The sequence below is a fragment of the Centropristis striata genome, chromosome 13 (genome assembly GCF_030273125.1).
Source record: "Centropristis striata isolate RG_2023a ecotype Rhode Island chromosome 13, C.striata_1.0, whole genome shotgun sequence".
Classification (NCBI taxonomy): domain Eukaryota; kingdom Metazoa; phylum Chordata; class Actinopteri; order Perciformes; family Serranidae; genus Centropristis; species Centropristis striata.
Window position 1 is genome coordinate 7,884,377 of NC_081529.1, and position 26,504 is coordinate 7,910,880.

The 26,504-nt window shown below is 38.6% G+C and overlaps 1 protein-coding gene and 1 non-coding gene across 2 annotated transcripts in view; both read left to right on the forward strand.

The window, feature by feature from the left end:
* The window catches only part of LOC131983301 (meiosis inhibitor protein 1), a 97,748-nt gene that overhangs the window by 16,980 nt on the left and 54,264 nt on the right, over positions 1–26,504 (forward strand). The window contains exons 8-19 of the mRNA XM_059348012.1: positions 3,013–3,191; positions 5,847–5,961; positions 6,457–6,576; positions 8,679–8,778; positions 11,320–11,454; positions 12,951–13,065; positions 13,712–13,803; positions 15,397–15,544; positions 16,001–16,112; positions 19,036–19,096; positions 19,774–19,871; positions 25,973–26,153. Coding sequence (XP_059203995.1) covers positions 3,013–3,191; positions 5,847–5,961; positions 6,457–6,576; positions 8,679–8,778; positions 11,320–11,454; positions 12,951–13,065; positions 13,712–13,803; positions 15,397–15,544; positions 16,001–16,112; positions 19,036–19,096; positions 19,774–19,871; positions 25,973–26,153 — 1,456 coding nt within the window. The remainder of the gene's footprint in view (positions 1–3,012; positions 3,192–5,846; positions 5,962–6,456; positions 6,577–8,678; positions 8,779–11,319; positions 11,455–12,950; positions 13,066–13,711; positions 13,804–15,396; positions 15,545–16,000; positions 16,113–19,035; positions 19,097–19,773; positions 19,872–25,972; positions 26,154–26,504) is intronic.
* On the forward strand, positions 6,885–6,956 carry trnaw-cca (transfer RNA tryptophan (anticodon CCA)). The gene has a single exon. It is a non-coding gene; the product is annotated as a tRNA-Trp (tRNA).

The window sequence follows — 26,504 nt, forward strand, 5'->3', positions numbered from 1 at the left end:
AGATTGAATTGCTATCTTCTAAAGGTTTGAAGTTGTTGAGATCAGTACAGCATGCTTAGCTTAGGCAAGCATGAAAAATACAATTATCGAGCCAAGATAAGGGGAGCATGGTATTAAAAATGGATGAAAATTCGGGCTGAGCACAAGAGCAACTAGTTTGGTAACAGTTTGAGGGAAAGGTTATTATAAATTTGTTGCTATGTATGAAACATAACCTCGCTCCGAGCTGCCTGGGAGGGAATTAAAACGAGGACTAATATGGTGCGGACTCAAAAGAGGAGTAGAAGGCTTTATAGTGCGGGTGAAAATTATGTTGTTTCATGTCAATTTTTTAGGCAAAAATAGTGACTTTAAGACATTTTTCAGAATTCCCCAACTACGACTTATCATAAGAGGTCTCCATTAGTTGGTAGGGGTTGTTAATAATGAAATAGAGCTGTGTTTTTGATTTGTGTTTTTAGAACAGCTAAAAGGCCACAAAATAGCCCAAAAAAATCCTGAATCCACTGAAGAGTGGGACTAGATGAGAAAGAGGAGGGATTATGCTGAGATGAAAGAGTGTTGCTATCTCATAGTAATTTCGAGTTATAAGGATAGTAAGCCTGCCTACGTGCGCAGTGGGTGATAACCACAAGGGAGTTATTGAAAAGGAAATAGAGTTATTATCCCCGAGAAATTTGAAGTTGTTTTATCACTGCATTAACTTGGGAGAGAGGTGGGATGCACTGTGGGCTTTTGGAATAGAGGTGTGAGGTTGGTTTACTCTAGCTTTTAGAGAAGCAGCAGTCGAGCTTTTCGCTGTTGTTGTTTTTGTAATTTTGAATTGATTTTATCTTAATAAGCTTACCCTCTCCAGCCCCGATGAGAACAGCAACATGGAAGAATTAAATAGGATTATTGTTATTTTTCTTCAGCGCTGTGTTACATACAGACATTTCCATGAAAAGAAATAGTGCTTTTTATAATGTTTTTTTTGTGTTTTTGTTTTGAGTTTTATTACTCTGTCTCCAGATGGCTGGAAAGGAAAAGAAAATCCATGCAGCTGGGCAACATTTAATTGCTAATTACAAATGTTTATTGCATAGCGTGTTTGTGTCCTGATTTGTTTACAGTATGAATTTCTCCTAATATCCTTTTGGGGGTCCTTTTCCCAAGATTTATTTTCGTCATTGCAGAAGTTGTCTGACATTTATGAGTGCATGCCATCATGAATGTTTCTGCCCCAGGGGTGTAGCAGCACACAGATGTCACCAATCTATTCATACCCCGGTTTAGGACTCACAGTTGAGGAAGACGAAGAATCCGTTTCTTTTCACTTACACAGATTTAAAGATTTATAGTATTCACAGTATTTCCTTTTGCTGGGCTAAACTATTTTATTATAAATATAAACAGGGTTCATACGGATGCTTGAAATCCTTGAAAATGTTTGAATTTAAATGTTGGATTTTCAAGGTTTAAAAAGTGCTTGGATTTTGGATAAAGTACTTGTAAATGCTTGAAATTCTTACTGTATTTCTCTTGCAATCTGACTATATCCATCTATAGACTATAGATAATCACATGTTCAATGTAATCGCTGTTGGTATAGTTAAGTGAAATCTCCCTCTTTTAGTATGTAAGTACTCATCTAAAACATGCAATTTACAACAGGTGTAAGATACTGGAAAAGCTTGAAAATTGACCTTTAAAAGTCCTTGAAAAATGCTTGGATTTAACCACTGCTAAAGTGTACAAACCCTGTATAAAGAACATTTTAAATATTTCTGTATGAAAACTGAACAAACAAAAGGCAAAAGGTCAACTGAAAAGCATCTCTAATACTATGAAATAATTACCAAAATACAATCACTTTAACTGTGTCTATAACATTTAAAGCACCTAAACAGTTCATTTCATCCAGTGGGCTCTTGTTTGTTTTTTCTTCGTCCTGGTGACCAGCACATCTGGTTGACAGTCTCCAATGTGTGTTCGCCTGTTGGATGTGTTTCCATTCACATATCTAAAGCCTGATTTCCACCGGGCGCGTTACAGCCCCGGAACGGCTGCGCCGCGGTTGCCGTTGCTGATCGCTGCCACTCTAATCAATGAGAGCATTTCCACCGTTACAGCCACGGCTCTCCACGAGCATTAGGTAGGACTTCTATTTTCTCCGTGAGCCGCTACTAAACCGCGTAAATCTCAACAGAGCAGATCGCACCTGACAGGAAGTCCAACTCAGAATCAACATAATACACTTCCGCCCCCTTTCAAAATAAAACACAATAGGCAGTTCATGCAGCCTAAAACTACTTCACATCAACATTATGGCCGGGGCACCAGATCAGCAATCAATCAATCAAAGGGTCTCAGAGGGTCGGAGACATGGACGACAAGAGACTGATTGTTGAAGTGGAACAGCATACAATCATAACACATTGTTTTTATAAGGATAGATGGTCAGATCAACAGTTCTTCCACGTCAGAGAAGCAAAGTAAGCTGTTGGTTGTTGTTGTTGTTTACTTTATACACACAGTTTATCACGGGATCTCACGGTCTCCCGTATGTTCAGGATTATCACGTGTTCTTGCTATCTCGTGTGTATACGGCTGGCTCGCTATGCTGCCGTTCCGCGGCCGTAACGTGCCCGGTGGGAATCCCCAGTTACAGTGGTGGAGCAATGTCAACACACCTTCCTCGCCCTATACACAGTTCTCTCTCTGTTGCTGTTGTAGCTGGCCGGGAAGCTGCAGAAGGGTCTTCCAGCATGCGAGTCACTTGTGACTGACTTGTACACCAACCAGTTCATTGTGCTAACCTCTTTATTTCTTGTCGAGGCTGCGTGCGGCGTTGCGAACCAGATCGTCACCTCTCTACCGTGACAGCACGAACAGAGGAACATTTCCCGCCCTAATCTATCTCTGTGCCTTGTCTAAAAATCTTGTTATCTTGATTAATGCATATGTTTCTTTTGCAGAATGTTGCGATTTGTCATCAGCATCTGTTTTCACAGCTTGCCTTTCATCTGTTAGGCCTGCTGTGGCTGCTGGTGCAGCTGGGAGACGCGGTGTCCGTCCTGATGAACAGCCCCGGTGATCAGATCGTGTGCCATGAGAACCAGGACAGCCAGACCAACAACAGCCAGACCCTCAGCCAAAACCAAGAGCAACAGTCCCCTGAGCAATGCCCTCTGCCTCTCATACTGAAAAAGGTCTCTGTCCAAACATCCTGCTCCCACCCCCAAGACCCGCATTCTGACGCTGACGATAATCATAACAAGAAGTTCTAATCCTGGATTAATGTTCCTTTGAATAGGGGTTCAGGGAGGGTTTACCCTGGACAAATATTTGTGCTCCATGTCTGGGAAATCAATGTGTAGATTACATCTAGTTGGATTTTCTCAGTTATTACTCACACACAGCTAAGCTCGTGACGTTAGTGGAGTTTTTTTGTAGATCACTAGTGTGTGTTGAGTTGTTGTAGAATCCAAATCTTAACTGAATTATCACCCAAAATCTCAATTATCTCCCAAACCATAATTATTTTCTTGTTTTTAAGGATCCATTCTACCAGATAAATTTACTAGTTTTAATCACACACCACTTGAGGAAAACTACAGGGGACCTGGAAGGCAAAAATAATAAGTGTCTTTGCAGTTGAAAATACAAACAACAGTAAGAGTGCTGCACTAAAGCTAAACAAGGGAAAAAACATGCAAACTCTCACAGCCGAGTCCCTAGCCAAAGGATCATTTACTTTTCCTAGATTTGGATTGCTTAGTGGTTGTTATTGGTACTAAATGAGGTCGTATACAGTTCACTTTTATACAAAATGATTATATTTAACTAATGCATCCATAATTACCTCAGGGATCACTTTGGCTGCAGTGTACCATAGTCATTTGCAATATTATAGACTACATTATCTCACTTATGAAGACAAAATGGATCAGTAATGTTATATAATGACTTGTTATTGTAATTGCTGATATTTTTGCCTCAGAACAGACAAAAACAGCACATCTATGTCATGAGGCAGCTGCATAGGGCAGGGACGAGTAGATCAAAAGTTGCAAACTGTCTCCTGCACACTGTCTAACTGGCAAAACTACATTTGTTTGCAACTTCTCTGTGCTAGTTTTTCATCTGGCAAATGGTTTATGTGAAGCCATCTTAAACAGGGTGTGGATGTATGTCAGCAACCAATCACATTCGACGTGTAATAGGAAGGTGCAAATACCAAACAACATGGGTGCATTAAATTCTAATGAGCCTGCGTGTGACATAGGAAGGGGAGCCAAAGGTTTGTAGGCCACAACAAATGTGGGTTGTGGATTTAAAGGCACACCAGTTGCCAAAATGTACAGTACAGTAGGCACTGAAAAGGTGTTTTTCACAACATTAAATAGCTGGATTTCTATTAAATTAATTCTTATAGCCCAAGAGGCTAAACTGCATTCAGAAAAAGCTGCTTGTACTGTGAACAAATACTACATGTTACATTTATAGATGATCCTGTAGGGATACATTAACATGGTAAGTGAAAAATCATCATCAATAAATAAATAGAAACCACCAAGCGAGCCCTTTTTAAATACAAATGGGCAAACACTTCACATACTACAATACTACATACAATAAAATAAGTATATCGATCCTACTAGCACCAATAGGTAATTGCAGTGAAAAAAATGCGTGTTTTTTTAGCAGGTAATAATTGTGGATGGATCTAACAGCACAGTGGTGCTCTGTAGTATTGTTTGAAGAATGTGAATCCTTTAAGCCTCATGCTGTTTGAATAATTCGTCATGGTCACCACCCCTAGGTAAGGTGACCTGTTCACTACCACAGAAATATAATAAAGAGATTTCACGCTGAGCATTTATGGAATAAATTAACCTTCCTGTTATGTTCGTTTCTCAGGAAAAGCATAATGTTTAATTATCCAGAAGTGTCAGAAACCAAGAAATCCCAATAAACAATGTTCATATTTTATGATTAACATAATCCATTACTAACCATCTCAGTCAATATTTATTGCAATGCTCACAGATCATGGTTCAATGAGGATAATTCACTCGTTTTTCATAAGAAATGCATGTTAAAACTTTATTTATGTACATTGGAAAGACCTACATATAAAATACAATGGTTTTACATGACATTCATTTTTTGAACATTTATTTAACATTAACATTTTTTTTCATTTATGGAGTGATGTTGATAAATTAGAGTCACCTCAGTATCTATGTAATATAAACATGCAAATATGTGAAATTAACCATTTTCATTTTATATGTTTATTACAGCTATTAAGCCAAGCAGAAGAAGTTTCATCCAGAAAAAAATACTTTAAACTATTTTTTTTTAGATTTTTAAACTTTGAAATGGGTCAGTTTGACCCGCAAAATAACAGGAGGGTTAAATGTATATATTTGCTTCATTCAATGCTGGACTGGCGTAGGCATAATAGGAGGATAAAACCATTTCTTTGTCAAAGTCATTTATAGAAGTCAGAAATCATATAAACCTACAAAAAGAACATAAACAGGCTCATTTCAAAGCGTCTCATCGGGTGTTTAAATTGCCTTGCATATACTGTGAGTGCAGGTCCATGGTGCTGATAGTTTACAGCTTTAGGCACATTCATAAACTAACAGAACATAAGCTGAGAGCAAAGGCAGTATACTGAAGATGGGAGCCACACAGTTGGCAGAATATTGTCTTATGTCACCAGCAGCCTGGCACTGCTGAGGAAACTATATGTCTATAATAAACAGTCTGTGGGAGCTCTGCGCTCTGTTTAAATGCTGTGTGTCTTCAGCGATTGGTGGTTTCTAAAATAGCGTTTGAAATGTGTTTTCCAGTTGCTGATGAGTGGTGATGAGACGTTGCAGGCGACCAGTGCGAGGTGCATTGCATCCGTCCTGGTTCATTCTCTCAGTCAGTGCAGCGCTCCCTTCATCAAGGCTGATGTACCTGGTGATAATGCACACACAGACGCAAACACAGTGGCTGTGATATGGGAGCTATAAGAGCTCTTACCCTCTCTGATTTGTTTTCTACAAATAATTTCCCTCTGCCTTCCTCCCCGTTCCCTTTCAACTCCCTCTCTTTGTCTAAGTTTTTGTTATTCCTCTTGCTGTCTCTCTGCATGTATCTCACTTTCTTCTTGTTTGTCTTTGTTGCTTTCTCCGCTGCTTTTATACCTTTATCTCCTCAGCACTGTAATGATTCTATTTGTGTTTCTCTCTCGCTCCACAGTTTCAGAATACTTCAAAAAGAATATTACCATCCTTTTTTTGTTTATCATAGGCTACATTTGCATGAAAACATAACACCCTGTTTTGGAAGTACTGTGATGATATTACAGAAAAGTAATAGTGTGTCGACATCGTTCCCCGTTCTCTTTCGACTTTATTTTTTCCAGTCACTCTCACGAGTTCTCTTTCTGTCCATCTCTCTTTTCGTTTATAGAGTTCCTGTTCGATCGTCTGGCCGGCAGCAGCAGTGAGGTGCTGCTGTGGTCAGCCTACAGCTGTTTGCTCTTACTGACTGAGGACCCACTCTTTTTCTCCCAGTGTCACTCTGTCTATGGTGAGAAAGCTTAGACAGATCAGAAACATTCCTGAGGCGCGGTCATGTTATCCCTGTCTTGTGTGTCTATGTGTTATAGGTCTATATGCGATAGTGGAACTGTAGGACTTTAATTTTAAGGCTTGTGGGAAATTGGTAAACATCTGGAATGAATAAATAGCTGATTCATAAAAGTCTGCATTCATTTGGCATCAACATTAGCTCCAAGTATTATACACGTTGTAAATATTTTTGACTTTTTTCCAAGAATTTATGTAAAGATATGTCTTTTTATGATTAATCAAATCAGGAAATTCATCTCACAGACAGACTCTGTGGCGCAACGGCAGCGCGTCTGACTCCAGATCAGAAGGTTGCGTGTTCAAATCACGTCAGGGTCAAAATTTTTATTTGGGCATCCTGGATGCACATGGTCATCCACAATGAACATGAAACCAAAATTAACAGAGGAATGTGTCTGAAAACACAGTTATTTTAGTTTTATGGGTGATTGTGTAGTTACATCACAGGGTAAACTAGCAGAACTGAGGTAGTAACTGAACACATATAATGCTTTTGTAATGTAACTTATATATCAGACAGAGTATCAGACAAAATGGCCACAGAAGCTTGTAGTAGTAATGGCATAATGACATAATGGCAACAAATATTTTGCATCCCCTAATGAATGGTAATCAGTGGTGGAAGAAATATTCAGATCCCTTACTATCGGCATCAAAATGTATTTAACCCTTTGATGCACAACATGGGTCTAAAGTGACCCGACTACGTTTTTACATTCTATATTTTTGCAATAAATTAATTTCAGTATTCCAGGTTTTCCTCAAATAACTTGTTTTTGATCATCATGCATCCTAATTTTTTATTTTATTTCTTATTTTCTGAATAAAAAACATTTTTTATCACTACGCTTCCAATGCACAAGGTCATTTCTGACCCATGTTGTGCATTAGAAGGTGTTTATATGTTGTCACCAATTTAAAACCTGACAAAGACCTGACACAAATATTGCCTATCCTAGTTTGTTAAATTGGTGTTTTTCTAATAGAAATTATTATTTGGTGGCTCTAATAAGTTTCAAATGTTAAAATATGTGATTTTCCAATGTAATCTGGTGGTTCTTACAACTCTTTTAAAGTTAAAGTATCAAAAGTAAAAGTACTCATTATGCAGAATGGACCCACTCAGATTGTTATATATATTCCAAATATATTATTACATTATTTGTATTGACGAATTTATGTAAGCAGCGTTTTAATTTTTCAAGATAGGGCTCATTTCAACTGCTTAATATACAATGAGGTGCAGTGAGGTTTAATCAGGGAAAAAAGTTAAATTACTATAAATTGTTCATGTTCTTTATGCTAAATCTCGACCTATAAAGTAACTAAAGCTGTCAGCTAAATGTAGTGGAGTAAAAATTATAATATTTGCCTCTAAATGTAGTGAAGTAGAAGTATAAAGTTACATAAAATGGAAATACTCAAGTAAAGTACAAGTACCTTAAAATACTTGAGTAAATATATTCAGTAACATTCAATAATTGACAGTAATGAATATTGTAGTGACATACATGTGTGTGTGTGTGTGTGTGTGTGTGTGTGTGTGTGTGTGTCTGTCTGTGTCTGTGTCTGTGTGTGTGTGCGCCTTGCCATTGGAGAGAAAAGTATGCTTTTGAGGTTCCACTGTCTGTGGCTTTCTTTAATACTGCAGTACGTCAACTCCCCCTGAGAGATTGTTTGAAAAACACTTGCAGTACAAAGTCAATTTACCAGTACACAAGATATCTAGTGCAACCATTCCTTGTGCTATTAAGTTCTTGCTCTAGTTCGGTTTAAACACGATATCATTACAGCAGATTCTGTGTAGCAGTAAATTAAAAAAGCTGTACCGCTGCCACTGTTTGTTTGACACGCATGTTTTTCTTGTGTTGGTGTGTGTGTGCATGTATAACATTTATGAGCATGTCTCATTTTAATACAGGAACTCGTTGTACCCTGTAGTGTAGTAGATATCAGTCGCAGTAAGATTAGACAAATGTGTCTCTGCCTGCCCGGTCAAGTATTACTTTCTCACAAAGAGTGCCTGTGTTTGTGTGTTAGGGATTGAGTCCCTGGTGCGCAGTCTGAAGGAGGCTCTGAAGCTGACCAACCTGGAAGTGCCCAAACAAGGTCTGCTGCTCCTCACTGAGATACTGGAAAGGTGAGACTGCTCTGTAATGTTCCTTTGAGCTGTTTCAATGCCAAAACGATTTCCACTGCCTTTTCCACATGTGCAGCTCCCTGCACCGAGCATCTTTTAACTAGAAACCATATCAGCACACCTCAGCTTCTCTGCACTTCCAACAGAGCACAGTCGCATCACAGGAGGGCAGACACAGCTGCAGCACATAAAAAATAATTATGCTTTAATCAAGGTGTCCCAGTTAGCTGCAGCAGTTTTCCATGCTGACATTTTCATAAAAAGGTCCCTGTTCGATTACTTGCAAATGCAAGCATTGTTACACCAATGTATGTTAAAAGGTCAGTTCAGATGCATCACCAAAATACAGTTGAGAGTTTATTTATTGAGTTCTTTTCACCAGGACATGGTTTCTCTCCACAGACCTCACAGTAAACAACTATAGGTCATTAACTACACATTTACAGATAAATATACGCATATACAGATTCTTACACACATTTACAGATCCCAACATCTGCAAATCTGAATACAGATAGATGCAAAGAGGTGCTGTTTTTGAATATGGAGTATACAAAAACAGGCTTTACAATGTAGTTATTTAATACAGACTATTAATTTGCTTTTTGAATTACCAGAAACCATGCTTTATTGTGATTTATACAATTCTACAATGTCATTTAGCGAATGCTTTTATCCAAAGCGATGTACATTTGAGAGTTAATACAACACAAGCAAAGATGAAGTGAAGAAACATAGCAAGAGTAAGTGCCGTGGGTTAAGTTTGAGTCCATTAGGACACAAGTGCTTTTAGATCACGCTAGCGGTCAGTGCGATACTTATCATAGTCATCAGTGTAGATCAAGAGTGAAGGTGTTCAGTAAAGAGTTGGTCTTCAGTCTCTTCTTAAACATTAATAAGGACTCAGTAGAACGGATGGAGTTTGGAAGTTGGTTCCACCACCGGGGCTCTACAGAGAAGAAGAGTCTGGTTTGGGACGTAGAGCCCTTCAGCCAATTTTGCCCATATCACCAAACCCAAATACACAGGTTGAGATACAGTTACACAAGTGTCCACAAAACATTATTAATAGTTCTGCTACAATAAAGGCTCCAACAGTTTGCTGTTGTCATTTGACATCATTATTGTCTATTGCCTGAAATATATTTCACTCTGTTAAACTTGCCCCTTGTTTCACATTATTTATCTATTATTTACATTACTCTTCTTTATATTTTCCATTTTGTGTCATTTGAGACGTGATTCCATTATAACTGCAATTATAATGAAGCCAGTGGTTAAAAAAGCTTATGCATGGTAATATCACCAAAACAACGCACAGTTATGCAAATGATACACACCACTCTGTTTGTACACAAAGCGAACAGCATGTAGAGCTTCAGCTACATCAACACAGAGCAGCGACCTCCTGTAAAACATGTTAAATATGGTGCACTGGGAAGTTTAATTATATTTGAATTAGCTGTCTGCTGGCTCGCGGATGAAAATATATATCACGAGCCAGTAAAACACTGTCATATTTCTGCAAGGTTGACATAATTTTAATGGAATGTTCCCGGCGTCACATGGCAATGATACAGGGGATAAGAGATCTCAAATGGCAAGGGAAATTTGTCCTTTACGCTGAGTGGAACAGTAAAAAAAAAAAAAAAAGTAGCCAGACAGAGTTCTTAAATGCTGAACGAGCTAAAGTGTTTGCGTGCGTTGTGTGTGTGTGTGTGTGTGTGTGTGTGTGTGTGTGTGTGTGTGAAAGAGAGAGAGAGAGGGGACTAGTGTTGCCCAATTTGTCCGTTAACATGTCTCTTTAGAGTGCTTTGTTTGTTTCACAGTGTTTAAATGCCTGTTTGTGGCTGTTTTTGGTTCTGTTGGTATTGCTAGTTAAGCACCAATGTGTGTCTATGTGTGTGTGTGTGTGTTTGTGTGCACCTTAATGTGCATGCATTTGTTATTTAGGATGTTCTATGCGACTGGTGTTGTGGCAACAGGGAGCCAGTCCACAGCTGTTGTGGTGCTGCGTCATAGACCCGAGACATACTCTGGTGATCTTTGTAATAGGTCAGCACTATTTGTTTGTTATGCGTCCCTGCCCTGAAAGAGAGAAAATAAGTGTCAGTGTGTAGGTGAGTGAAACAGAGGGAGGGCGAGTTCACTGCGACTCAGCAAACAGTCACTGCTGGTTTTGGCACAGAAAGCCGAAGAATGATAGATAGATCAGGCAAAAGAACAGGCTGTCAGCTTTTTGATGGGGCCTTTATTGACATTCATGTCAAATACCCATATCAGCAAAAATCCCTGAACGTCTGCTTCCGTTCTCTGTATTTTTGGCATAGTTATCACTGACTCATCTCGGATCCACAGTATTGTGCCATTTTTAACTGTCTTGGTATTTGATTATTTGCTTACAACAGTGGTTCCAGTAGTTGTTATAGATGCCCATTCCTCTGCCTAATGTACGATCTGCTGGTCGAGCTGCTGGGCTACAATTTAATAATGGCACTTATTTATCAGTGTGTGTGCGTGTGTGTGCGTGTGTGTTCACAGGCAGCCCCCAAGCGAGCGTCTGTTCCCAAGTGGTTCAGGGTTTGTGGCAGTTTCAGAGGCCGTGTTAGGTGGAGTCTCCTCCTCCTGCCTGCTAGTAGCCACACAGGCTGCCAGTGCTGCTGCGGCCCTGTTCAGGTATACACAAACACACACACTATAGATATATATATATATATATACGTCAGAAGCTGTGCAAAAGAAGTGGAGCTAGCCTACCTGCCTGTAAAGTGAAGCAAGTGTGGAATCACCTTAAACCTGCATTCTTTCTAATGACCAGCAGGGGGCAACTTTAGAAACTGATTGTATAGAAGTCTATGAGAAAATGACTCTACTTCTCACTTGATTCATTACCTCAGTAAACATTTTCTTGACGAGTTAATGGTCTCAATCTCTAGTTTCAAGTCTTCTTCAATACAGCCTGATGTTCATTTTGTAACTAATAAAAATAATAATCGTTATTTTTGCTATAAAAAAGCAACACAAGAGAAATACACGCCAGGGCTGCCTTATCACAGAAAAACAATTGTTGTTGTTGATGCATATCTAGCGACGTATCTCTGATGTGATCAGGACCTAAGGAATGGGCTGTTCATTTTTTACAGTAAGTATATTTATCTTAGTGTTTCCTAAGCTCACAGTACCTGGGTTGCACAGTGTCCAAATATGGTCATTTTTGGCTTCAAAATAAACAATATGGCAATTGCAATGGCTTTAAAATAGTCGTCCACAAACCACTGGGTCAGTTCACTGCTATGTCTGCTTCTTTAACAGAGTCCATGAGACACGTAAATGAGTCACATATAGTCAAGGACACTTGTGTTTGTGTTTGACAAGCTCCAATTGTTTGATAATTATAAAGACTTGTAAAATAGATATTGTAAAGAGTCAGTGCTGGAATTGTAAATATCAGTTAATCACACAATCACTTGCTAAGTCAACACATAAACACAAATTGTACATGTGTATGCTGCTGTACACATACGTACACTTTACACCATGTCACAAGTAAATAGTAAACACACACACAGACTCAGGGACACATAGCTTTATAGCAGGGTTATTCAATTATAAATTTATTAAGGCTAGATTTTAAAACAAAGAAATTTAGCGGGGCCAGACATATGCAGTTGCCAGTAAGAAGAAAGGCAATGGCACATTTTAAACCGACACCAATTAATGTAATGAAAAACAAGCAATGTTTATTCATTGTTCCCCTTTTAAATGTGGTCACATCTGACACAGGCACATTTAAAAAGTGCATAAAAAACAATAAATGCAATACTTTATTTAAATTTTGGGATAAAAAACAAACAAGCATATCGGTCACATCTGACCCAGGCACATCTCAAAGTGCATTAAAACAAAAAAAAAGTGGCAATAATGTTTTTTTTTCCTTTTGAAATAAAATAAACATTAAAAAAGGAGAGTTTTCATTGTCAGGGTTGAGAAAGACATGTTGTTAGGGGTCGTATCATGGGACTAGCCTACTAATACAAGGACACAGTTTCACAACTAAGCGCGACATTGTCTGTTGTATGTTACTAGGCTACGACGAGTGTTGCGTAAAGCTGAAGGCTTGCAAAATGTGTGTTTTCTTGGTTTTTCTCTGCATTTCTGGCTTTTCTTTTCAGACTGAACCACCAGTCCAGACCAGTCCAGTACGGAAAGATAGAGGGATTGATTGAGGCCATCACTAACAGATTCTCTGAGCTGCCCCCTCTTTCTCCTGCTCATCATCGAAACTCTGTAAGGTTTTTTTTTTCATATTTGATCCACAAATGTGAACTAAAGAAATCCAAGGACTGTTGGTGAAGAGAACTGTCTGTGCAGTCTGTGTGAGAATTTGTCTTGTGATTCTCCAGAGACAGTTTCCAAAGTGACACTGACATATCTGCCTTTGACGCCATCTAACACAGTACATATGTGATTGACATGTTCGATCAAGGGATGTTTCATTCCTCCATGAAGGAACAAATGTCTTTCCTGTTGTTTTCCTCTAAGCTGTCCCTTATTGCTGCTTGTCTTTAATACCTGTAACAGGAACTGTGATGTAACTGTCAGCAAGAAATGTGTGGTTGGCATGTATTCATGTTCCAACTTAAAGAATAAATGTATTTCATTTTAATCGCACTGAAGTGTAATACAGACTTGTCTTTATACCAGATTTTTCGGGTTTTCTTAGTGTCTGTTTAATAGAAGAAGTTTCATTGTTTTGGATACATCTTTAGTGATTCCCTTGAGGAAATCTGTTTGGATGGGTTTTTTTGATGAGATGATTATTTCCTTTGTGATGTGACATGGTGTGACTGAATTTGCTTGTCTCATGCTCCACTTCTCCAGTCTTTCATTCGGTTTCTTTTGTTTTTCCCCATCTTCCCCTGTTATCCTCCAGAGGAGTCTAAAGAGGTCACACCGGAGCAGCCAGGCTTCCAGGTCCGGAGGATTTCTGCTCCGGGCTCTGGTCTGTTTTCAGGCCGCCTGCAGGTCAGCACATTGTCCAGTCACATGTTAAATCGGATCACTGGGACACTGGTACTAATGTACAAAGTGTTCAGCCTGAGATTGTTTCTTTTGTTTGAAGATCTGTCCTACACTTAAATGCTTATTAACAAGTTCTACTTCATGTCCTAAAGATTTTTCTCATTTTAATTAGAAAAGCAGCGCCTCTGTTGAATTAGTGCCAGTGCTGTATAAAAATGTCCACAAATGAAATAAATTAGCTATCTCTATTTAAAAAAGAAGTCAGGAATGAGGAAAGATTATAAATCAATCAGCTACAAGAAAAAAAACAAGTTCAGGTTTCTCTCATTTACCAAACAAAGACTGGTCTAATTGCCTCGTTAACTCATCTTGAACACACAAAATAAATTGTTAATTCTCAAAGTGAGAAGTGAAAGTAAGCTTGCTGTACAGCTGTAGAGCAGAGAGCTGTCTCTCTCTCTGCTGTTGCTTTGAATGAGCTACTATTGCATAGCCATACCTATCTCCACTATAGAACACAGTATAGAAAAGAGAAGATATACAAGCTATGATCTGCACACTTGCTTCTAGACTAATGTTCTGTTGTGCCTCAGACCCCAGAGCTCCATTCTTCAGAGGCAGAGCACTTTAAATAGCAAAATAAAAAGACAAAATGTTGTCGCGAAACTTGGCCCGTTGATGATGACAGCCAAAATTATCGTGCCACTGCTATTTGAAATGATTTGATTTCAGGTGAGAAAGAAAAGTTTGGAAAGAGTCCTGAAGCTTTTTACTAAACATAATTTGCCATCTATTACTGTGTACAATTTGTGTCCATAGCTCTTCTCATGTCAGCGGATGCTGTTAACATCTACCGGCGGCGTAAAATTAAACTTCAGCATTGCTGCTGGGAAAAAAATCTGAGGGGAAACAGTGGAGTCATCGAAATTAATATTTTCAGGAGTCAGAATGTTCCTGTTGAAATGGAGATGAGGGAATTTAGTGAAAATCCTCAGTCTGCATGTGTACTAGGGCTGGGCGATATAGCGATATAAAAAATATATCGATATCATTTAAAAATGTGATATGGAATTAAACCTTATCACACGTATCGATATAGTTCTGTTTTTTCTTTCTTTATATATAAATGCTGCCCTTACTAGGGTTTGTCATATTTAGTTATGTTGTAATGTTTGTTATTCTTTTCTCATATAAATATATTTATTTCAGATAAAGATTGGCCTATTGTATTTCATAGGCAATTTTTATTTAAGACATTTTTAATATAAATCTGCACTTTATATACTTTGATTTTAAAAAAAGGCAATCCTGTTATATAGTATTTATGTTCACTTAAATATAAACGGTTTCAATAAAACTACTTGTGACATGTCATATTGGCTTTGACTTTGACTGAGCATTTGCTCTCACTTTGCAATAAAAATACCGGCATATATATCCTACATGGATATTCAGCCTAAATGTATCGGGATATGACTTTTGGTCCATATCGCCCAGCCCTAATGTGTACTAACATATCTTGGGTTCTTATATGTATGTGAATGTATGTGTTTATGTGTGTGTGTGTGTGTGTGTGTGTGTGTGTGTGTGTCCAAGGTTGGCTGAGGAGTGTGCATCAGAGCCTGTTCTGAAGGAGAACACCTTCACAGCTCCGTCTAAAGACAGCCATGCTCACGACTCTCTGGAGTCTCTGTGTCAATGTCTGCTGCGCTGCTGCGACTCCGTCTGGATACCCACCATCATTGTGAGAGCTGGAAGCACACACACACACAAACGCACACATCCGATTCATTAGCTTCTCTTCTTAGCCTTATCTCTCTGTCGCACACACTTACTTGAGAAAATGATCTTACAATTGGCCACATCTCTTTTCTGAGAAATGGGTGGCAATCATTACCTTGCTCTGTCTGGCGGTTTCTCTCAATGACTATATTAATAGACACAGCCACGCAGCCTCTGTCTTCATTAGTTTTGTGTACACATGAACATTTGAACCTACCGATCAGTAACTCTGCTGTGGTGCCAGTAATTGTTTTATTATGTTGTGTTTTTCTGAAGTTGCTGCTAAAAATCAATCACAAAAGAAGAAATTGTTCACAGCTTGTGTTTTGATCATTTGTCTGTGATTACCTGTGTTTGTGTGTGTGTGTGTGTGTGTGTGTGTGTGTTTGTGTGTGTGTGTGTGTGTGTGTGTGTGTAGAGGATGTGTGAGCATGCACCCAATGCTAAGATACTGCAGTACTTCTACTCCATCCTGTCCTCCCAGTTCACCCTGCTTCCATCTCTCATGCCTGTCTTTGCAATTAAGCTAGGTGAGTTGGGTAGCGCTGTATAGTAATGTAATTTAATTTCAGTATCATACATTCTGTCTTCTGGTTTAATGGCAGCAAACTTGTAGTGTGTGTTCTCTCATTGCCAGGTTGGTTGACTCTGACTCATGCAGTAGCTGCAATCCAATCAGTTTCTTTTGGTCCTCATCTACAATAAGTCATATTTAATTAACAAAAACTTGAACATGCTTTATGTCAGAACTATACACATCACCACAGACCTTCTGCATCTTGGCAACCACACGTACACATACATCTCAATAAATTAGAATATCAAAGTTAGATAAGTTTATTTATGTCAGTAATTCAATTCAAAAAGTGGAAAAACACATTATGTAGATCCATTACACACAGAATGAAACAGTTCATGTCTTAATTTATTTAATTTCCTCTAATTATAATGATTATGGCTTTCCTTTAATGAAGACCTAAAATTAACTGTCTCAAAAATAAATTAATATTACAAAAGACCAATTTTAAAAAGTATGTTTAATATGTAAATGTTGGCCTCTGTAAAGTATGTCCATCTATATGACTCAATACTTGGTTGGGGCTGTTTGACTTGAACTACTGGAAATGGACATTTCCATTATATTGTAATTTATAGAGTTACACCTGTATATAGTCTGTGCCCTTTCTGAATAGACTTCTATAGATCAGTTTCACATGTTTTCAAGGACCCCTAAATCAATGCCCATTAGGTTACAGACCCCCATTTGATAATATTTGGCTTACTCACAGTGGGCTCACTGTAGTGAATTAAATAGTGAATAAAAGTGATCCTCTTTATCCTCCAATAAAGACCCCTGAAGGGTCCCTGGACCCATGGGTGAGAACAACTGCTATTGATTGTGTATGAAAACGAGGCACAGGGTAACTAAATGTCTAACTTGATTAAATAAGCAATTATACTATTACACTCAGTTGCCAGCTAATGATACAAAAGCAATAAAGTTATGATTTTATTCCATTATAACATAATAGGTTGCGTTCTCCTGTGAACCACTGATTCTTTCTGTTAGGTGTGTGTTCACAAAACTAAAATCAATATTCTAGTTAAAAAAAAACAGCAGTACTACCAGTTGATCCTACTCTCATCAAGGATCGGGGCTAAATGCCTGAATGTGGACTTGATGGAATTTCATATCACTGTAGGGGTAAACTAAACAATCTGTCCAAAGCTGGCAGTCCACACGATGAGCCTCAATTATTGACAGGAAACGCGTCGCCTTGGGCGTCAAGACACGCCAGTGTGATGCCATTAAAAAGAAACTTAAGCTTTATATTTACGCTGCAAGCAGTTAACAAAGCAGAAGAGAAATTTTCTGCTGATACGGCGGAGCAGTACCTTGGCACACGTCCACAAGACAGTGAGTTAGTAGCTCTATGAAATTAAAACTTCCCTTCAGTAAGTGAGAGGCTCTCTTTCCCACATCACCACTAAAATGACCGAGACATTAAGTACAGCTTTACGATGGAGCTTTTCCCCCATAGTATTAAAACAGGACTGCTGTCACATTATGTCCAATGTAGCCAAATGATGAGCTTTCCCCCTGATCCTTCAGAGCACATTTACAATATAGTGTGTTGAATATGTGGGTTGAAGGTAAGACAGGGCGATTTGATATATTTATATCATCAAAACGATATGAAAATGTCTATTGCATATAACTTTCTTAGTGCTGTCAAAATAATTGTCTTCATTTTGGCGATTATTTGAAATAATTTGAAATAATTTGTGTAAAATACACTCACCGACCAGTAGGTGAAGTGTATACCTAATAAAGTGTGTGGTGTGTTCTTCTTCTGCTGTAGTCTATCTGCTTTAAGGTTGGACGTTGATGGTCTTCTGCATACCTTGGTTGAGTGGTTATTTGAGTCTCTGCTGCTTTTCTATCATCTTGAACCAGTCTGGCCATTCTCCTTGGCCAAGGCATTTTGATATTTTCTCTTTTACAGACGATTCTCTGTAAACCCTAGAGATGTTTGTGTGTGAAAATCCGACTAGATCAGCAGTTTGAGCTCGTCTGGCACCAACAACCATGGCACGTTCAAAGTCACTTAAATCACATTTCTTCTCCATTGCTCGCTTTGAACTTCACCGATGCCTAAATGAATTGAGTTGCCGCCCTGTGATTGGCTGATTAGATATTTGTGTTAACGAGCAGTTGAACAGGTGAACATAATGAAGTGAGTGTAAAAGTTCCAGGCTGTTGCAGGCTGAGTTTTAAAGATACAGTGATATTGTATCATATGAAACTAGACGATCTAAGGGATCCACTGATACTAAGCATGTCATTATATCTTATCAGGAAGGGGGCTAAATAATGATCCAATATTGGAATTAATATTTATGAAGGAAAAACTAACATGGCCATTTTCAAAGGGGTCCCTTGTCCTCTGATGCTAAAATATATGTATGAAAAAGGGTTACCCATAAGCCCTTTCTTTATAGAGAAATATCTATTATTTAAACTCGGCCATAGGTCATTAAAAAGGTGATTAATTGCTATTAAAGCTAATTGTGGGATTCATTCATTCATTCATTTTTTAAAATCGATTGAGGGAAATAATTTTTCTATATTGTTTTGATTACAATGTTGAAAAACCAGCAGCCAAACTTAAGTTACAGAACAGTTGAACATTGCTGTGAAATGACTTCTATCAGGATGGGAGATTCTGGCCGTATCACACAGCCCTAGTTGAAGGTTTGGGGATGTGCTGAGACTGAATCCTGTGGATGATTTTTCTGGCACAGTAACGACAGAAATGTCTCCCTTCTGTGTATTTCTTGTTTTGAAAAGTGTTATATAAATAGTGTTTTTATTCCCATCTTTCTCCCCTTCCTCGTTTCTCGCTGTCTCATCCTTCCTTTATTGTGCTCTTCACCTCCTCTTCCCTCCAGCGTCCTCTGGTTTCTACAGGCTGCCTCTGGAACACAAAGGGCTCCTCTGTGTGGGAAACAGGTAACAGTGTAACAGGATAACCTGAGGACACACTCACACACACACACACAAGCAACAATTAACAAAGCGCTGCTGTCTGCAAAGTGTGGCTGTGTGTGCGTTAAACCACGGTGGCTCAGAAAGTTGAGTTCTTATTATCGTTCCCTGTCGGAGCACATTGTACAGTGCGACAGATAATTCGACTGAGGCATCTGTCATTTCTGAGTCACTCTGTCTACTTTTTTCCCAATAAGCCAGTCTTCTCAGCAGTGTGTCTGTCTCAGTGCAACGGATCTGCAGCTTCAAAGCCTACTGTGTGTGTTTTGATTGTAAGGATATGTGCTTTTCAGAGTGGATGTGTGTGTGTTTCAGTGTGTCCTGTTGTGCTTTTGTGTGTTAATGTGGTCGCAAACTTGGTTGTCTCAGTCGGCTTTAGGCCCCCCGCTCTGAGCTGTAATGAAACTGAACCATGCGGCGCCTGTGTTTCATATTTGAAAGGTCTCAGTCAAGTCACATCCTGTCATGTGTCTCACCGTTCACTCTCCACTGTTTGACTGCATGGTGGAGGGTTTGTGCTCTGTTTGTTTCAGGTGCCCTCATTCTTTCTTTATTTCTGCAGTTTTCCTGCTGTCTGTATAGTGTCTGTCTGTTTGTATTTTCTCTGACTCTCTGTTTCTTTCTGTTACCAATTCTTTCAGGCACCCACATCTGAATACATCTTGCTCTGGTTTTCTGCACAAACTCAGTATGTGTCTGCTTTCCCAGCAAGATGCTGCTTCTAGCTCCTGCCAGTCTGGTATGCAAATACACACACACACACACACACACACACACTCACACACACTCTTTGTGTGGGCCCTCATTGGAACAGTGAATTTCCTAGCAAGGTATTAATAGTTTTGGATTTTTATTCAGTTTTAGTTTTGTTGTGAATTAGTTTTAATGAGTTTTTAGAGTGAGTTTGCTAGTTTTAGTTTAGTATTTATTTTTTTTAATTTTTTTAGTTTTAGTTGATTTTTTTAAATTAGTTTTAGTTTTTTGTAATGGGGTATTTGTTGGGTGGGAGATTAAAAGAGGTCACAGTAAATTTTGCCTTTATTTCCTTTGCCTTATCCATCTTCATTATTTATGAAAAAAGTTGACAAAGACGAAAACGAAGGACATTTTCAATATAATTTTAGTTAGTTTTGTAACCACAAAAAGTCTCAGTTAATTATCATTATCGTGCAACCTGAACCCTTAAAACAAAGTCTGAAATCTCAAAAAGCCTTTAAAGAAGTGAGGACCGGACGAAAAGTCCTCACTTTGCAAAAATGTCCTCACTCTGTTGGTTAAAAACGTGTTCTGGTCCTCACTATGTAGGAAGTACAAGAACACACACACACACACACACACCCACACTCTTGCATCACTCACAGAGCTACATGTAGCACCAGTGAAACCCTGCAGCTCCTGTCTGTTTGCAAGCAATGACGTAATGCAATCAGTCAACTGAGACAGTTTAAGTGTCAAACAGAAGTGTTGATATCGTTCGGAAGAGTTGTTTGTTATGTGTAAAGAAGGTCAGACGGGGTCAGAAATCAGCAGCCGCCCCACATCATTCTCAGACACATATTTTGCAGTGATGGGTAAAACCGCTACGCATTACACCACTTTTTAATGTAAGTTTTATTTCAATTTTAAGCACTTTTGGTGCATCTGATGTCTCCTAATTGCATCTACATTTCCCAAACTTTTCCTTGCGTCTTAGTCCGTCTTAGTCCCTCCCACCAGGGATGCATGGAGAGATGCAAGGATGTGAGGAGAGAGGAAATGTTTTTAGAGACACGAGACGTCCTTTCTTCTGAAACTTCAGATGAAGTGATGTCCGGTTCTGATGATGCCGACAGCTGATCACCGCTGGATCAGCTGATCCAGCGGTGATCAGCTGTCGGTCGGCTTTCAAAGTTTATGAAGACACTGTTTGTGTCTGCACTAATTACTGTACTAATAATAACTAAGCTGCACAGTCATCATTGCCAAAGCAGCAGTGTTACCTGTTTAACATGAATAATAACATGCGTTCTGTATTTGTACTGTGCACCGTGTCCTGCTTAGAGGTACAGGAACCATTTCTGCTTTATTGATATCCTGATTGTGAATTCATGATTTAATAATCGAGAATAGGATTATGTTGCTTTTTTTTAGGCAAAATGTTTCTGGGAAAATTTAATTGATCCTACTCTCTCTGACTTTGCATCTATTGGACGCCACAGGAATGAGTTCTTAAACCAGGAAATAAGGTGTTTAGATGCCTGAAGTAAGATCTGTGGTTGGCCTTTTGTTGTACGCAGTGGTGGAATGTAACTAAGTACATTTACTCAAGTACTGGACTTAAGTATCATTTTGAGGTAGACTTTGACTCCACTACATGTAGCTGACAACTAAACTTATTAGTTACTTTTTGGGTCAAGATTTAACATGAAAAACATGATAAATTTAAAGTGATTCGACATTTGTTTTTAAATGAAACCTCATAACAGTATATTAGGTTGTTAAAATGAGCCCTATCTTTACTAATTAAAACACTGCTTACATAAATGCATCAATACAAATAATGTAATAATATATTTAGAATGTATTAAACAATCTGAGTGGATTCATTCTGCATAACGAGTACTTTTACTTTTGATACTTTAAGTACATTTTGATGCTGATTACTTTTACTTCAGTAAGTTTTGAATGCAGGACTTTTACTTGTAGTGGAGTAATTTCACAGTGTGGATCCGAATACTTTTTCCACCACTGGTTGTACCACATAAAATAGGTTAGTAAATACCCCAACATGTGAAATTTGATGTTTTTTCGTTTCCTTAAAAGGCAGTTGCTAACAAGCATGAAACAAGAAACAAGATTTCCCTCCCTAGTAGAGATCCCAGTCCTCTTAAATAAAGTTATACCTGTCCAGGACAGAGGCCTGACAGACACATTCAACAGACAGCTGATGATGCCATTTTATAAATGTTTTCAAAAGGCACTAAATAATAGGTCTAGCTTGAATTAAAAGAAAGCACCGAGATGTGTGTACTGTAAACATGTTGAATGTGTGAAATGGCCTTCAATTGAACAGTGAACAGTGTTTGCTTGCTCATTTTTTTAGTTGTTGTGGGAAGGATCTGATGCTCTTAAATGTCACTGCACTTTGTGATGACACAGATAACACCTCCAATGAAAGGGGCATTGCTTCTGATTATGTGAGACCGAAGTAAATTATATAAAAGAAAAGTAACTTAAGGTAGGTGAAGTTGTAAGTGAGTAAAAACAAATCTGGAGCTATTTCTCTTCTTATCCCTTTCCAAATCCCCTAAAATGAAATGTAAGCAATGTTTTACTGGAGCAGTTGTTCCCAGGAGACACGAAACGACATTGAGACCAGAGTTGAGTAAAATATTTCTTTGAGGTAATGAGATGTAAGAGCCGTGCGAGCAACTGAGTAGGTGTGTGTGTTTGTATGCATGCTGCGTGTGTGTTTGTTTGTGTGTTTGTGGCTTTGAATAATGACTTCTTCACAGCCAGACTCCTGTTTGTTCCTTTTTCTGGCTGTCTTGCTCCCTTTTATCACCCTTATCTGTTTCATTTTCAGCCGCTTGTTTCGTCTCATTTTTCTTTGTGTTGAATGTTACCCTCCCCTTTTATGTAAGATATTTCTCTTATTTAAAACTTTTTTAAACAGATTTGAACATGTTTTATAATGCCTACGCAGTGGCGACAGCCGAAACCGGAGGCATTATGTTTTCTGCTTGTCCCTCTCTACGTCCTTCTGTCCCATTCTTATGATTGTGCTATTTTAGGAACACTTCAAGGGATATTTTTCCATCTTGGTACAACCATCCACTTGAACTCAAGGATAAGTTGATTATATCAGAGGTCACTGTGACCACAGAAAACACATTTTTTGGTCATAATTAAAAAAATAATACTCTAATTATGACAAATTTCATACAAATAAGTTAAGAAGATAAATATCTAAGATAAAATGTTATGACATTCTATAATCAAAGTTCAACTTGACATAATGTAAAAACACTTATGTAGCCATTATTCAACACCTTAACCCTTTATCAGGCGAAGAACCGTATTTGGTAACTTCAGTGGATATCCAAATGGGGCCCCCATGTCTCTCTGTGAGGTCATAGAACCACATAGATTTCTTCCAGCTAATCAGCAAATCAGAGGTAATATTTTTCGAGAAAAAAGTTGAAAATTTTCTAGATTAAAGTGGCAAATCCACAAGAAAAAAAGTTGCAGATTCAAGAGATTTAAAGTGGCAAATCTGTCCGAAAAAAGAGAAGAAAAAAGTGGGGGGAAAAGCAACTTTTTTTCTCGCAGATTCACCACTTTAAATCTGACAAATCTGCATGTTTTTTCTCGTAGATTTGCCGCTTTAATCTCGTAAACTTTTTTCTCAAAATATTACCCCCCTCCCCCGGGTCTGTATGGTTTTTTTTACACATTCCTATCAAGTGCCCTATTAAGGGTTAATTGGAACAGAATGAGAGATTGTGACCATAGACTGTATATACATAATGGACATAATATGCTGTTATGAGGTTTAATTTAAAATGTCTCAATGCTTTAATTTGATCATGTTTTTATGGCAATAATTGACCTGGAAAATAGCTAAAAATAGTGAAAAATAGTACAATGTTTGCCTCAAAATGTATTGGAGTTGCATAAAATGGATCCACTCAAGTACAGTAAAAGTGCCTCAAAATCAAAAGTAGCTATGCACCAAATCATACCCTGCTTTATCATCTTTTTTCTAAATGGTACCATTATTCACACGATTAACATCATATTGTATTGAAGAAGACTTGAAACTAGCAATTGAGACCATAATGTTTATTCCAAGATAATAAATAAGGTAAGAAGTAATCTCATTTTGTATTGAGATAGATAGGACCGGACTTCTTTTGTAACCGCTGTTGGCGACCCCTGTTGGATGTTTGAAAGAATGCAGGGTGCCGCCTGGTTGCTACCGTATTTCACATTTTTACCTTTTTTATTAAATTCCTTCTCTGTCAGTGTTTTGGTTTCATGTCTGTTGATTTACTCTCTGATATAGCTGATTAATCGTCGTGATTTCTTAAAGTATATCATTTGTACTCTTGAATAGCTGCCTGTTAATTGCTAAAAAAGTCTCTGTCATGTGAAATTTTCAAACTTAATGTTGGTAAATAGGCTACATTTCGCTGTCTGCATGGGTAGTTTCATCATTGTTTCACATGTTACCTACCTTGAGAAAGTGTGACACATGCACGTAGCACAATTGAGAAGCGTTCACACATTCAACTCAGCTGTAAGAGTTTGGTGTTTAAGGTGTGGGAACCCTGCTCTTCTCTCCTCTTCTTTTCTCTATCGTCTATTATTTTCAGTTGATCAAAACCTGAGCAGGAGGCGACTTGTCACTGCAGCCTGCTTTGTAGGCCTGTTTGTTGTCTTTCTCCCATCTGTTGTTTCCCTTCTCATCTTCTTCATCTGTCTGTCCCTTGCTGTGTGTCTCTCTCTCAGTCCTCGTCTTAGAGACGTCCTTCTATTCTTCTCTCCCCCCAGTTCCCTGGAGGTGACGGCTTCATCGCTGCCTGGTGCCCTTCTCCTCATTTTATTTCTGTGCTTTCTAAACAATACCATTTATTTCCCCCCCCCCCCCCCCCCCCCCCCCCCCCCCTTTTGTTCCTGTTTATATTTATCTCTCTCTTCTCCTCTTTCTGTATTTCTTCAACTCCCATTCCCTTCTTCACTTTGTTTTCCTCTCTGGCTGATTGGTAGCCTCTCTCCCCACAGACTGTGGCTTTATAGCCTCTGTGTAGTCATGCATCAGTGACCTCTATCCCTGTCTGACATCTCCCTGTTCCTTCTTTGTCATTCTTTTCTTCGCTCTGCCCCTGCTCTATGCAATTCACTCATATTCTGAACATGGTGTCATTTCCTCCCTCACTCCTCGATTAAAGGTTAAAATAACCTCCGTTTCTCCAGACCTGCATTGCACTGCAACATTCTCTCTATTCAGAGTTTCTCTCGTTTCAGTTTCTCTTTCTGCGTTGTTCTCTCTTGGTTCTTTCTGCATCTCATTTTCCTCCCCCGATCTTCCATTCCCTCTCCTCTATCTCTCTCTATCTCTCTCTCTCTCCAGTTCCCTAAAGACCACCTGGAGATTGAGGCAACGTCACGGTGCAGATAGTCCTACTATTTTAGTTGTTTCAGAAAGAAATTCTGAATTCCCTGCTGTGCTTTGCATCTCCCTTTGTCTCTTCTCTGCCTTTTTTTCTTTCTTACTATTTTATACAGTTATTTACATGCATAATTTCCTTCCTGTCCCAGCCAGAGGTTGAAAACCTCCTCAGCACTTTCTAACACTGGATCTCCTGTCTTTGTTTCTTCATCATGCTCTCCTTTGCAGTGTCATTTCTTTTCTTATTGCACCCATCATTCCACAAGCTTTTCTATCTTGTCTTCTTATTCTTCAGGGACCTAATTTATGAAAAATCTGTCTTTAACTTTGCTATATTATAAAACAGGTTATAAAAAATGTAAATTAAGCATGCACGGTATATATATAGCTTAGTTGATGATGAATATAATATAGCAGTATATAATAATTGGACAAGTGTGAAATCAGTGCAACTCCACTCATATTCTGAGGCAAGAAATTCAGAAACCTCAGCTTTGGCTTGGTTTTAGTCGTAAACACAAAATAGGTGAGTAATGTTCCTTTGTAAATGAGGCCTCAGGGCCTCTTCTGCTGGGTTTTACTTCATTCCATAAATCTCTCTCCTTCATACATATCCTTCATTCTTCCTCTCACATTGATTATTAACTTTTTCTGTTTTATTCTTTATTCTCACTCATCCCCACCAGATGTTGAGGAGGTGGAGAATCTCCTGCTATACAACCTTCCCTCTCTGTGCTGTCGTCCGTCAGACTGGCCCTCTCTGCTGCGTGAGTCCCCGGGGATCCAGCTGAGTGAATATAAAGGGCAGAGGGCCACCCAGTACTGTCTGGTGATAATGCTACACCTCGCCCTGCAGCAAGGAGACAGGTAACGCCCACAGTTTGGACTAGTGGCCACTGGACCAAACAGATTAGAAGCACACAATAGCATCAAGCAACCGAAAACACATATAAACACGAGGAAAATGAAAACACCTTCACCTTCTCTGCAGACATGCACAAATCTCTCTGAGGAAAAAGGAGAATAAAGAATAATAGAGATTTTTTTGTGTGTGTTCAATTCAATTTTGTTGAAATTAAATGAACTAATACATATTTTAACATCAGTGAAAATAATTTTGCTGATAAAAATTGAAAGCACTTGTTCCTGTTACTGCTGCAGAGTGGTTTTGTAAGAAGGGAGAGCTTTGTTTGATGTGTTTAGAGAATCACTTTAAAG